This window comes from Anomaloglossus baeobatrachus, chromosome 4 (assembly GCF_048569485.1).
Source record: "Anomaloglossus baeobatrachus isolate aAnoBae1 chromosome 4, aAnoBae1.hap1, whole genome shotgun sequence".
Classification (NCBI taxonomy): domain Eukaryota; kingdom Metazoa; phylum Chordata; class Amphibia; order Anura; family Aromobatidae; genus Anomaloglossus; species Anomaloglossus baeobatrachus.
In genome coordinates this window covers 676,566,424-676,581,170 of record NC_134356.1, presented here as the reverse complement: position 1 = coordinate 676,581,170, position 14,747 = coordinate 676,566,424, and the positions used below count along the sequence as shown (strand labels likewise).

At 50.8% G+C, this 14,747-nt stretch overlaps 1 protein-coding gene across 2 annotated transcripts in view; it reads left to right on the top strand.

Annotated features, from left to right (window-relative positions):
- Positions 1-14,747, top strand: part of AP4M1 (adaptor related protein complex 4 subunit mu 1) — a 78,718-nt gene that overhangs the window by 37,054 nt on the left and 26,917 nt on the right. For both annotated transcript variants that reach the window (XM_075346687.1, XM_075346686.1), the window contains exons 6-11: positions 2,025-2,135; positions 2,310-2,390; positions 2,469-2,531; positions 10,028-10,094; positions 10,172-10,225; positions 10,525-10,631. In XM_075346687.1, the coding sequence (XP_075202802.1) occupies positions 2,025-2,135; positions 2,310-2,390; positions 2,469-2,531; positions 10,028-10,094; positions 10,172-10,225; positions 10,525-10,631 (483 nt within the window). The remainder of the gene's footprint in view (positions 1-2,024; positions 2,136-2,309; positions 2,391-2,468; positions 2,532-10,027; positions 10,095-10,171; positions 10,226-10,524; positions 10,632-14,747) is intronic.

Here is a 14,747-nt window from a genome sequence, read left to right as displayed (position 1 = left end):
GAGCACGGTCTCAGTGCCTGGAGACCGGTAAAATCCCACTTCACCCAGAGCCCTAAGGGGGATGGGGAAGGAAGCAGCATGTGGGCTCCAGCCTCCGTACCCGCAATGGGTACCTCAACCTTAACAAACACCGCCGACAAAAGTGGGGTGAGAAGGGAGCATGCTGGGGGCCCTAGTATGGGCCCTCTTTTCTTCCATCCGACATAGTCAGCAGCTGCTGCTGACTAAACAGTGGAGCTATGCGTGGATGTCTGACCTCCTTCACACAAAGCATGAAAACTGAGGAGCCCGTGATCCCACGGGGGGTGTATAGGCAGAAGGGGAGGGGCTTTACACTTTTAAGTGTAATACTTTGTGTGGCCTCCGGAGGCAGTAGCTATACACCCAATTGTCTGGGTCTCCCAATTAGGAGCGACAAAGAAAGTATTGAACACACGACGTAACAGAAGTGAAAAAAGTCATGACACCAGCGGAAATCTATCAGTAATTAGAAAGCAATGCTGCCACTTAGTGAAAAATAATACCAGCTGGTTCAAGTGATGGTCTATAAAAAGGTTATGTTATCACAGCTCACCTAGACCTATATGTATCCCAAATGGTGGACGGTGCCAGGCACATCAGGCCAGATCCTGGTGTAATAGCGATGAATGAGAGAAGTGGAAAAAGCCAGCAGCCATCTTGGAAAAACTGAAGCTTCATTGTGAAAAATCCATAAAAAATATACAGTGGATTAAAAGCTCAGCGTGTAGACAAGGGTCTACGCGTTTCAGGCCTAACATAGAACTGGCCCTTAATCATGACCAAAAGCCAGTTCTATGTTAGGCCTGAAACGCGTAGACCCTTGTCTGCACGCTGAGATTTTAATCCACTGTATGTTTTTTATGGTATTTTCACAATAAAGCTTCAGAGTTTTTCCAAGATAGTTTCTGACTTTTTCCACTTCTCTTGTTCATCGCTATAAAAAGGTGTCTCATTACCAAGGTGCCACACAAGAAACATCTCGTGATGGGTAAAACCAATGAGCTGTCTCAAGACTTTCACAACCTTATTGTTGCAAAACATAGTGACAGTATTAGTTACAGAAGAATTTCTGAACTATTGAATGTACCTGTGAGCAATGTTGAGGCCATGATCCGGTAGTGGAAAGAATATTATTTCATCGTAAACCAGCCATGAGCAAGTTAAAAAAAAAATGATCAGAGCCACCTGTGGAAAACTGGAAAGACCTGGAAACAGCAGGTACATAGTCTAGTTAGATGAGATCATATTGAACTCTTTGGAGGCCATAATACACACCATGTTTGGAGGCCAGAAGACAAATCACTCCAAAAACATCATACGACTGCGAAGTGTGGAGGTGGGAACATCGTGGTGTGGGGCTGTTTTTCATATAACTGAAGGAAAGCTAAATGGTCAAATCTACAGAGACGTTCATGATAAAAATCTGCTGTCAACTACCAGGATGATGAAGATGAACATTTCCGTAAGACGTTGATCAAACACACAGCTAAGGAAACTGGTTTCCGGGATAGAAAATAAATCTGCTAGAATGGCCGAGCCGATCACCGGAGCTGAATCCAATAGAACATGTCTGGAATGAACTAAAGCTCAGAGTTCATAGAAGGAGCCGGGACCTGCAGGATGTGAAGAGTCTTTAAGTGGAAGAATGGACCAAAATGCCACCTGAGCAATGCAGGCGACTAGTTTCTCTATATAGTAGGCATCTTGGAGCTTCAGCACCATCAAAGGCATTTTTACGAACTATTAAGTTTCAGTAAGGGTGTTCAATACTTTTTCCCCAAATCATTTCTCATTATTACACATCACTAGGACCGCTATGGTTTGATTTCTTAGACTATGTGGATTGGATGGGTTGTTACTGACATCTGGTAAGAAATTCATGTCAATAGCACCTTTATAAATATATTTTACTTAGAGAATTGTTAAGGTGGTTAATACTTATTTCACCCCCTGTATGCATACCTGTATATATACAGCATATTATATACTGTGCTCCTTCACAGGACTATGGATTCATCCAGACGACCTCCACAGACGTGCTGAAGAACTTCATACAATCAGATCCGGTCGTCACAAAGCCATTTAGTCTCCTGGACCTGAGCAGTGTGGGGCTGGTGAGAGCCATATATATATATATATATATATATATATATATATATATATATATATATATATATTTATTTATCTATCTGTGTGTGTGTGTACGTATCCTCTCCAGCTATATACCACTATCCTTCACGAACTTGTCTCTTCCACCCCGGTACTTCTTTTTATTTGACAATCCGCAGTTTGGAGCGGAGACTCAACAGAGCAAAGTTGCGCCAAGTTCTGCGGCCAGTCGGCCGATGCTGTCCGCGCGTCATCCACAAGTGAGTAATGCCTCACATCATAATTTATCTGTGCAGAGAAGGAGATACGTGGATATTATTGTTTTCTTTCCCCACTAGGGTGATCAGAACGAGATCTTCCTGGATGTCATTGAACGCATGACGGTGGCCATTGGGGCTAATGTGAGTGACGATATAATGTCTGACTGGAGGAAAGATGCGCAAAGGCCAATATGGCCACTGTGTCAGCGCCCACTGAAGTTGTTTCCTGCTGCTAGAAGAGGTGGTGGTGTTTATACTTTGTGGTCACGGCAAAAAAAAAAACCTTTTTACGGCATTTCTGAATATCCCAACCAAAACAATGCCTTTTTGCTTGAAAGCTGCAGTGTGTGGACACAGCCTAAAAAATATCTGATTACTAATGCAATTTACTACCGCCTCTGTCTTCTCTTTTTCTGGCTACAAAGTGCTCAGTAAGCACCATGGAGCAAATAGAAGATCACCAGGCCCCACAGATCCGCTCTGCCATTGCTGCCTGGCACAGCAGTGGGCCTGTAACTGGGAATCCTATAGATGTGCCCGGCTTCCCCTGTAACTGGGAATCATATGGATGTGCCCAATTTCCCCTGTAACTGGGAATCATATGGATGTGCCCTCTTTCTCCCTTAACTGGGAATCCTGTGGATATGCCGTTTCCCCTGTAACTTGGAATCCAATTGATGTTCTGTTTCCCCTGTAACTGGGAATCCTATGGGTGTGCCCTCTTTCCCCTGTATCTGGGAATGCTATGGATGTGCCCTGTTTCCCCTGTAACTGGGCATCCAATAGATGTACCCTGTTTCCCCTGTATCTGAGAATCCTAAGGATGTGCCCTGTTTCCCCTGTAACTGGGCATCCAATAGATGTACCCTGTTTCCCCTGTATCTGAGAATCCTAAGGATGTGCCCTGTTTCTCCTGTAACTGGGAATCCTATGGATGTGCCCTGTTTCCCCTGTAACTGGGCATCCAATAGATGTACCATTTTCCCTGTAACTGGGAATCCTATTTATGTGCCCTGTTTCCCCTGTAACTGTGAATCATATGGCTGTGCCCTATTCCCCTGTAACTGGGAATCCTATGGATGTGCCCAGTTTCCCCTGTAACTGGGAATCCTATGGATGTGCCCAGTTTCCCCTGTAACTGGGAATCCTATGGATGTGCCCCGTTTCCCCTGTAACTGGGAATCCTATGACTGTGCCCTGTTTCCCCTGTAACTGGGAATCCTATTGATGTGCCCAGTTTCCCCTGTAACTGGTAATCCTATTGATGTGCCCAGTTTCCCCTGTAACTGGGAATCCTATGAATGTGCCCCGTTTCCCCTATAACTGGGAAATCTATTGATGCCCTAGTTACAGTGGCAAAAAAAAAAATCCAAATTATATATTATAATTTTTTTTTAGAGGGCCAAATTATTTTAAATATAAACAACCGCTCAGAAAAAAAATATTTGCATCGCAAAAAAAATGTAATAAATTACGCAGTAATTTATATGCACCTGATAACAGCATTAAAAAATACAATTTGCCCCACATGAAACAAAGCCTTACACTGCCTCGTCAGACCCAGGTCGGGAGGCTTTTGGTTAGTCCGTGCATTGCAGTCTGCGCTCGGGATGTTGCGTGGACGTCTGCACGAGCCCGAACTCTCTTTCTTCGGCGCTCCATTGGGAGACCCAGACGATTGGGTGTATAGCTACTGCCTCCGGAGGCCACACAAAGCATTACACTAAAAAGTGTAAGGCCCCTCCCCTTCTGGCTATACACCCCCAGTGGGATCACTGGCTCACCAGTTTTCAAGCTTTGTGCGAAGGAGGCACACATCCATGCATAGCTCCACTGTTTAGTCAGCAGTAGCTGCTGACTATGTCGGATGGAAGAAAAGAGGGCCCATATTACAGGGCCCCCAGCATGCTCCCTTCTCACCACACTTGCGGTTTGTAAGGTTGAGGTACCTATTGCTGGTACGGAGGCTGGAGCCCACATGCTGTTTTCCTTCCCCATCCCCCTGAGGGGCTCTGAGGAAGTGGGATCTTACCGGCCCCAAAGCCCTGAGGCCGGGCTCCATCCACAGACCCATTGAACCTGCTGGATACGGAGCTGGGTACCGTTCAGGGACATGGCCCTGCACCATTCAGGTACTCTGTGTCCCCGTACACACAGGCACAGCACACTCCAGACTTGCTGGGAGTGCTAGTGCGCCGGGGACAGTAAAGGGTTACAGTCACAGCAGCCTAGCTGAGTGACTTTATGTATTGGGAACTACCGCGCCGGACGCTCCGGGAGCGGCGGCGCGGCTGGGACTTGTAGTGCGCCGGGGACTTAGCGCCGACCGCGCTTTTACGGCGGCGGCGCTTATAAATCCAGTCCCCGGCTTTTGCGGCCTAGCTCCGCTTCGTTCCCGCCCCCACCCTGTCAATCAGGGTAGGGGAGAGACGCTGTACAATCAACAGCGCAGAGGGCTGGAGCCTTATTTACATGCTCCAGCCCTCTCACTGGACACTGTGGGACGCCGGTTTCCCGCTCTGACTTGGGGCACGCCCATGGCCCGCCCCTACTCACACGAGCTGGAGAAGGACGCCGGCAGCCATTACTGCAGGCCGAGCTGACAGAACGGACTCTGGGCAACCAGGCACAGGACTGGGGCGACCACACACCCGCTTATAGGCGGGCGGTAAGCGGCACCTGAAGTGCTGACCCCACTAAATACCGCAGTTTGTCCATTTGTATTTTATGCTTACACTGCATAGGTCGCTATTTTTGCCTATATGCCATCTCAGATGGCGACACATCAGCAGCAGGAAAGCAGGGGTGCTAAGGCACAGGCTTTCTATGCTGTTTTTACTGAGGCACAAAAAAGCCTCAGAGCAATGCTGCTTGTATTGCAGGTGCTGCAGTGTTAATTTGTACTTATGCTTGTATGCTATACATTGCACTGTATGATCGCTATTCTAGGCTATATTCCCCTAGATGGCTAGCCTACAGCAGCAGAAAAGCAGGGGTGCCATGGCACAGGTTTTCTATGCTGCTTGTATTGCATGTGCGGCAGTGTTCATTTGTACTTTCTGCTTGTATGATATACATTGCACTGTACGGTCGCCATTCTTGGCTCTATACTCCTAGATGGCTAGTCGGCAGCAGCATATAAGCAACACAGGCTTTCGATGCTGTTTTTACTGCATGTGATACTGTTCCACGGCACTGAACCCCATTGTGTGCAATGCTCCCCTGTAGCACTTGGCCAACCGGGGTCTCTCCTAGACGTGGCCAAAGGAACCACCTGTCAACCCTGTCCAAGGACAGGGACGGAGTTGCAGTTTTGGCTGATATATTGTCATGGGATAGAGGCTTGCAGTCCAGACAGGCCATGCGCAATCTGGTTCATTGCTCCCTGGCCGCCCTCATTTGGAATAAAATCGGTGCTCCGGGGGGGGGTCCCAGGAGGCTCTCTGTATGATGAGGCAGACGTAGCTCATCAGGACTTTGATCCTGACACCGCTCTCAATCCGGATACACCGGATGGTGACGCCATAAGGAATGATCCTATAGCGTCCATCAAGGGAATGTTGGATCTTTCTCCCTCAGCTCCCCCAGCGGAGGAGTCAGCTTCACAGCAGGAGAAGTCCCATTTCAGTAGCTCAAATGTATATTGAGTTTTTTTTTTTCTGGCCACGCTGACTTCAGAGAATCAGTCCAGGAACACCACGCTTACCAGATAAGCGTTTTCTCCAAACGTATTAAGGATACACGTTATCCCTTTCCCCCTGACGTGGTCAAGCGCTGGACCCAGGGTCCATTGGTGGATTCTCCATTCTCCAGGCTTGCGGCTAGAGCCATAGTTGCAGTGGAGATGGGACTTCACTTAAAGATGCCATTGATTGACAGATGGACTCTGGTTGCAATCTGTCTATGAGGCTATCGGCGTGTCGGTTGCTCCGGCATTCACAGCCGTATGGGCACCCTAAGCTTTCAGCTGTTCTTGCGCAGCTGGTCTTGAGCATATGTACATCTGTGCCGCAGGGGCGTCCGTCACCTCGCAATGTCTGCATTGCGACTTACCCTATTAATGCTGTCCTGGAAGGACAGTCGAGGTTTCGGTCCTTCCCAGGCTCGGGCAGGTTCCAGTTGTCCTCGTCCAAAAGGGCTGAAAAGCCTCAGAGGGGCTCAGCTTCCGGCCGGGCTCAATCACGCCCAAGGAAGGCAGACGGAGGAACCGCTACCAAGGCGGTCTCCTCATGACTCTTAGCTCTCTCTCTCTCTCCGCATCCGCGGTTGATAGAAGACTCGCTCGCCTTTGGCGACATTTAGCTGCCACAGGTCACAGACCGGTGGGTGAGCGACATTGTGCCCACGTGCACAGGACAGAGTTCTGTTCTCGTCTTCCGACTCGATTCTTCAGACCGTCCCCACCTCCCCACCGAGCCGATGCTCTTCTGCAGGCAGAAAGAGTGGTAATCCCTGTTCCTCTTCAGGAACAAGACACGGTTTTCCTCCAATCTGGTTGTGGTGCCAAAAAAGGATGGCTCTTTCAGTTTCGCTCTGGACCTAAAACTGCTCAACAAGCACGTGGAGGCCAGGCGGTTCCGGATGAAACCCTCCGCTCCGTCATTGCCTCAATGTCTCTAGGAAATTTCCTAGCATCAATAGACATCAAAGATGCTTATCTCCACGTGCCGATTGCTACAGAGCACCAATGTTTTCTACGTTTCGTGATAGGTGACGACCATCTTCAGTCCGTACCTCTGCTATTCGGTCTGGCGACAGCCCCACGGGTGTTCACCAAGGTCATGGCGGCAGGGGTAGCAGTCTTGCACTCACAGGGACACTCTGTGATCCCTTACTTGGACGATCTACTTGGCAAGGCACCCTCTCAAGAGGCATGCCAACTCAGCCTGAATGTTGCGCTGGAGACTCTCCAGACGTTCGGGTGGATCATCAACTTCTCAAAGCCAAACCTGTCACCGACCCAATCACTGACGTATCTTGGCATGGAGTTTCATACCCTCTAAGCGCTAGTGAAGCTTCCGCTGGACAAGCAGCGGTCACTACAGTCTGGGGTGCAGACTCTCCTTCAAGGTCAGTCGCACTCCTTAAGACGCCTCATGCACTTCCTCGGGAAGATGGTGGCGGCAATGGAGGCGGTTCCGTTTGCGCAGTTTCATCTGCGTCCACTTCAATGGAACATTCTCCGCCAATGGGACGGGAAGTCAACATCCCTGAACAGGAAAGTATCCCTTTCACAGACGGCCAAGGACTCTCTGTAATGGTGGCTTCTTCCCACCTCATTATCACAGGGAAGATCCTTCCTACCACCGTCTTGGGCGGTGGTCACGACAGACGCGAGTCGGTCAGGGTGGGGAGCAGTTTTTTCTCCACCACAGGGCTCAGGGTACGTGGACTCAGCAGGAGTCCACCCTTCAGATCAATGTTCTGGAAATCAGAGCAGTGTATCTTGCCCTACTAGCCTTCCAGCAGTGGCTGGAAGGAAGGCAGATCCGAATTCAGTCGGACAACTCCACAGCGGTGGCATACATCAACCACCAAGGGGGGACACGCAGTCGGCAAGCCTTCCAGGAAGTCCGGCGGATTCTGATGGGGGTGGAAGCCACGGCCTCCACCATATCCGCAGTTCACATCCCCGGCGTAAAAAATTGGGAAGCAGACTTCCTCAGTCGCCAGGGCATGGACGCAGGGGAATGGTCCCTTCACCCGGACGTGTTTCAGGAAATCTGTCGCCGATGGAGAGGCCGGACGTCGACCTAATGGCGTCCCGGCACAACAACAAGGTCCCAACCTTCATGGCACGGTCTCGCGATCAAAGAGCTCTGGCGGCAGACGCCCTAGTACAAGATTGGTCGCAGTTCCGGCTCCCTTATGTGTTTCCACCTCTGGCACTCTTGCCCAGAGTGCTACGCAAGATCAGATCCGATTGCAGCCGCGTCATACTCGTCGCCCCAGACTGGCCGAGAAGGGCGTGGTATCCGGATCTGTGGCATCTCACGGTCGGCCAACCGTGGGCACTACCAGACCGACCAGACTTACTGTCCCAAGGGCCGTTTTTCCATCGGAATTCTGCGGTCCTGAACCTGACTGTGTGGCCATTGAGTCCTGGATCCTAGCGTCTTCAGGATTATCCCAAGGGGTCGTTGCCACCATGAGACAGGCTAGGAAGCCCACGTCCGCTAAAATCTACCACAGAACGTGGAGGATATTCTTATCCTGGTGCTCTGCTCAGGGAGTGTCTCCCTGGCCATTTGCTTTGCCTACCTTTCTTTCTTTCCTGCAATCTGGGTTAGAAAAAAGGTTTGTCGCTCGGCTCCCTCAAAGGTCAGGTCTCGGCGCTATCCGTCTTTTTTCCGAGGCATTTGGCACGCCTTCCTAAGGTGCGCACGTTCCTACAGGGGGTTTGCCATATCGTACCCCCGTACAAGCGGCCGTTAGATCCATGGGATCTGAACAGGGTACTAGTTGCCCTCCAGAAGCCGCCCTTCGAGCCTCTGAGGGAGGTTTCACTTTCTAGACTATCACAGAAAGTGGCTTTTCTGGTAGCGATCACATCTCTTCGGAGAGTGTCTGAGCTGGCAGCGCTGTCATCCAAGGCTCCCTTCCTGGTCTTCCACCAGGACAAGGTAGTGCTGCGCCCCATTCAGGAGTTTCTCCCGAAGGTGGTATCCTCTTTTCATCTTAATCAGGATATCTCTTTGCCTTCGTTTTGTCCTCATGCAGTTCATCAGTATGAGAAGAATTTACATTTGTTAGATCTGGTGAGAGCACTCAGAATCTACATTTCCCGCACGGCGCCCTTGCGCCGTTCGGATGCACTCTTTGTCCTTGTCGCTGGTAAGCGCAAAGGGTCGCAGGCTTCTAAGGCCACCCTGGCTCGATGGATCAAAGAACCAATTCTTGAAGCCTACCGTTCTGCTGGGCTTCCGGTTCCATCAGGGCTGAAGGCCCATTCTACCAGAGCCGTGGGTGCGTCCTGGGCATTGCGACACCAGGCTACGGCTCAACAGGTGTGCCAGGCAGCTACCTGGTCGAGTCTGCACACTTTCACCAAACATTATCAGGTGCATACCTATGCTTCGGCGGACGCCAGCCTAGGTAGAAGAGTCCTGCAGGCGGCAGTTGCCTCCCTATAGGGGAGGGCTGTCTTGCAGCTCTATCATGAGGTATTTTTTACCCACCCAGGGACAGCTTTTGGACGTCCCAATCGTCTGGGTCTCCCAATGGAGCGCCGAAGAAGAAGGGAATTTTGTTACTTACCGTAAATTCCTTTTCTTCTAGCTCCTATTGGGAGACCCAGCACCCGCCCTGTTGTCCTTCGGGATTTTTGGGTTTTTTCTGGTACACATGTTGTTCATGTTGAACGGTTTTTCAGTTCTCCGATGTTACTCGGAGTGAATTTGTTTAAACCAGTTATTGGCTTTCCTCCTTCTTGCTTTTGCACTAAAACTGGTGAGCCAGTGATCCCACTGGGGGTGTATAGCCAGAAGGGGAGGGGCCTTACACTTTTTAGTGTAATGCTTTGTGTGGCCTCCGGAGGCAGTAGCTATACACCCAATCGTCTGGGTCTCCCAATAGGAGCTAGAAGAAAAGGAATTTACGGTAAGTAACAAAATTCCCTTCTTTCCTTTATTTCCCAGGGGTCGCTGTTAAAAGCCGACGTTCAGGGAGAATTACGATTGAAAAGCTTCTACCAAAACTGTCCAGGTCAGTAAAGGAAAGCCGTCAGGAGAAGCTTGAGTCGGTTGGACGTTACCTCGGTGTCATCTTTTTTTTCTTTTCAGAACTGAGAATTGGACTTAGTGAAGAGTTCTGTGTCGGGAGCTCGGAGCTGAGAGGTCAGTAATGGTAATACTCATCACCTTGGTCTCCACTGTTAATACCACTCGGGGTCCGACTACTGGGACCATCACCAATCCAGAGAAGTGTCCCATTGCCATAAAGGATGGAGTGGTGGTATGTGTATCCCACCCCATGGCTCTGTATAGAAGGGACATTTTAAAGCCACATTCTCAGGATTAGTGGGCATTCCAGCAGCCAAAACAAGTTATACCATCTACCGGTGGGCTATAACCCTGTAAGCTTTAGTTACATAGGACTGACAGATACGGTTGACTGTTTACGTTGCCCCCTACAGGTTACGGCTCTGCGGTGCGAGTGGACAGCTGTCAGTTCCACGAGTCGGTAAAACTGGATGAGTTTGAGATCAGTCGGATCCTAAAAGTGCTCCCCCCACAGGGCGAGGTGAGAAATACAGAGCACTGTTGCCCTCACTGATAAGCATTAAAGGGGTCCGCCATCTACCATTTTTTTTTTTTTCTTACATGGACTTGCGCTCCGTAAAAACAATAAATCAACTATTATTTACCGTCGAATCCAAGGCCATCTGCATTGGCATCCCCAGTGATCTGTGCTGTAGCCTGAAAATGATTACCAAGAGCGGAGGAAAGCTGGAGCAGGGGAGGGCGACTACAGCCGATTTTATTAATTTAAAGGGAACCTGTCATCAGAAATTTGGCTTTCAACCTAAATGTTTCCCCCTCTGCAGCTCCTGGGCTGCATTCTAGTAAGGTTTCTATACTTTTTGTGCCCCCTTTTAAACCAAAATAAATACTTTATAAAACTGTACCTTTCGGTTTGAAAATCTTGTAAATTATCCATGGGGGCGGGCCGTGTGGCGTCCGTTGCTGTATCTTACGCTGTCCCCCATGCTCCAAATCATCCCTCAGAACGCTGCCCACTGCGCCCGAGGTCCCGTGCACGCCGGGACACCTAGTGACGTGGTCGCAGGCACGAGAGTATGGGCGGCGCTGTGATTGCATCGCAAGTGCCCGCCCATACTCTCGTGCCCGCCCTTTCCCCACTGCCTCCAGCGTTCTGCGCCGGTCCGACGTCACCTCCTTCCCATCGTACCCTGCAGCAGGAAATAGATGGGAGGAGCGGAGCAGGCCACCACAGGAGAAGCGGAGATGATCTGAGCGACGTACAGAGGGGAGAGCGCGGCCACGAGAGTATGGGCAGGCACTTGCGATGCAATCACAGCACCGCCCATACTCTCATGCCTGCGACCACGTCACCAGGTGTCCCGGCGTGCACGGGACATCTGGCGCTGTGGGCGGCGTCCTGAGGGATGATTTGGAACATGGGGGACAGCGTAAGATACAGCAACGGACGCCAGAGAGCCCGCCCCCATGGAGAATTTACAAGATTTTCAAACCGAAAGGTACAGTTTTATAAAGTATTTATTTTGGTTTAAAAGGGGGCACAAAGAAGGGAATTTTGTTACTTACCGTAAATTCCTTTTCTTCTAGCTCTTATTGGGAGACCCAGACGATTGGGGTATAGCTACTGCCCTCTGGAGGCCACACAAAGCACTACATTAAAAGTGCAAGGCCCCTCCCCCTCTGGCTATACCCCCCCGTGGTATCACGGGTACTCCAGTTTTAGTGCCAAAGCAAGAAGGAGGAAGCCAACAACTGGTTTAAACAAATTAACTCCGAGTAACATCGGAGAACTGAAAAACCGTTCAACATGAACAACATGTGTACCCGCAAACAGCAAAAACAATCCCGAAGGACAACAGGGCGGGTGCTGGGTCTCCCAATAAGAGCTAGAAGAAAAGGAATTTACGGTAAGTAACAAAATTCCCTTCTTCTTCAGCGCTCTATTGGGAGACCCAGACGATTGGGACGTCCAAAAGCTGTCCCTGGGTGGGTAAAGAAATACCTCATGTTAGAGCTGTAAAACAGCCCCCCCCTACGGGGATGTCACTGCCGCTTGCAGGACTCTTCTACCTAAGCTGGCATCCGCCGAAGCATAGGTATGCACCTGATAATGCTTGGTGAAAGTGTGCAGACTCGACCAGGTAGCTGCCTGACACACCTGTTGAGCCGAAGCCTGGTGCCGTAATGCCCAGGACGCACCCACGGCTCTGGTTGAGTGGGCTTTTAGCCCTGAAGGAACCGGAAGCCCAGCAGAACGGTAGGCCTCTAAAATTGGTTCTTTGATCCATCGAGCCAAGGTGGCTTTAGAAGCCTGCAACCCCTTGCGCGGACCGGCGACAAGGACAAAAAGTGCATCGGAACGGCGCATGGGCGCCGTGCGGGAAATGTAGATCCTGAGTGCTCTCACCAGATCTAGCAAACGCAAGTCCTTTTCATACCGGTGAACCGGATGAGGATAAAAGGAAGGCAAGGATATATCCTGATTAAGATGAAACGAGGATACGACCTTAGGGAGAAACTCCGGAATGGGGCGCAGCACTACCTTGTCCTGGTGGAACACCAAGAAGGGAGCCTTGGATGACAGAGCTGCTAGCTCAGACACTCGCCGGAGCGATGTGATCGCAACAAGAAACGCCACTTTCTGTGACAGGCGAGAAAAAGAAACTTCTTTGAGAGGCTCGAAGGGCGGTTTCTGGAGAGCCACTAGTACTCTGTTCAGATCCCATGGATCCAACGGCCGCTTGTACGGGGGCACAATATGACAGACCCCCTGCAGGAACGTGCGCACCTTAGGAAGACGTGCTAGACGCTTCTGAAAAAACACGGATAGTGCCGAGACTTGCCCTTTAAGGGAGCTGAGCGACAAGCCCTTTTCCAACCCTGATTGCAGGAAAGATAGAAAGGTGGGCAATGCAAATGGCCAGGGAGACACTCCCTGAGCAGAGCACCAGGTTAAGAAAATTTTCCACGTTCTGTGGTAGATCTTAGCAGAAGTTGACTTCCTAGCTTGTCTCATTGTGGCTACCACTCCCTGGGATAAGCCTGTTGACGATAGGATCCAGGACTCAATGGCCACACAGTCAGGTTCAGGGCCGCAGAATTCTGATGGAAAAACGGCCCTTGAGACAGCAGGTCTGGACGGTCTGGAAGTGACCACGGTCGGCCGACCGTGAGATGCCACAGATCCGGATACCACGATCTCCTCGGCCAGTCTGGGGCGACGAGTATGATGCGGCTGCAATCGGATCTGATTTTGCGTAGTACTCTGGGCAAGAGTGCCAGAGGCGGGAATACATATGGGAGGCGGAACTGCGACCAATCTTGCACCAAGGCGTCTGCCGCCAGCGCTCTTTGATCGCGCGACCGCGCCATGAATGCCGGGACCTTGTTGTTGTGCCGAGACGCCATTAGGTCGACGTCCGGCACCCCCCAGCGGCGACAGATTTCTTGAAACACGTCCGGGTGAAGGGACCATTCCCCTGCGTCCATACCCTGGCGACTGAGGAAGTCTGCTTCCCAGTTTTCTACGCCTGGGATGTGAACCGCGGAGATGGTGGATGCTGTGTCCTCCACCCAATTCAGAATGCGCCGGACTTCCTGAAAGGCTTGCCGGCTGCGCGTCCCTCCTTGGTGGTTGATGTATGCCACCGCTGTGGAGTTGTCCGACTGGATTCGGATCTGCTTTCCTGCCAGCCACTGTTGAAAGGCTAGTAGGGCAAGATACACTGCCCTGATTTCCAGAACATTGATCTGAAGGGTGGACTCTTGCGGAGTCCACGTCCCCTGAGCCCTGTGGTGTAGAAACACTGCTCCCCACCCCGACAGACTCGCATCTGTCGTGACCACTGCCCAGGATGGGGGCAGGAAGGATCTTCCCTGAGACAATGAGGTGGGAAGGAGCCACCATTGTAGAGAGTCCTTGGCCGTCTGGGAAAGAGAGACTTTCCTGTCTAGGGAAGTCGTCTTCCCGTCCCATTGGCGGAGAATGTCCCATTGAAGTGGACGCAGATGAAACTGCGCAAAGGGAACTGCTTCCATGGCTGCCACCATCTTCCCTAGGAAGTGCATGAGGCGCCGTAAGGGGTGCGGCTGGCCCTGAAGGAGAGATTGCACCCCTGTCTGTAGGGACCGCTGCTTGTTTAGCGGAAGCTTCACTCTCGCTGCTCGAGTATGGAACTCCATGCCAAGATACGTTAGTGACTGTGTCGGTGACAGATTTGACTTTGGAAAGTTGATGATCCATCCAAAAGTCTGGAGAGTCTCCAGCGTAGCCTGTAGACTGAGTTGGCATGCCTCTTGAGAGGGTGCCTTGACAAGTAGATCGTCTAGGTAAGGGATCACCGAGTGTCCCTGAGAGTGCAAGACTGCTACCACCGCCGCCATGACCTTGGTGAAGACCCGGGGGGCTGTCGCCAGACCGAATGGCAGAGCTGTGAACTGAAGATGGTCGTCTCCTATCACAAAACGTAGAAAACGTTGATGTTCTGTAGCAATTGGCACGTGGAGATAAGCATCTTTGATGTCTATTGAGGCAAGGAAGTCTCCTTGAGACATTGAGGCAATGACAGAACGGAGGGTTTCCATCCGGAACCGTCTGGCGTGTACATGTTTGTTGAGCAGTTTTAGGTCCAGAACA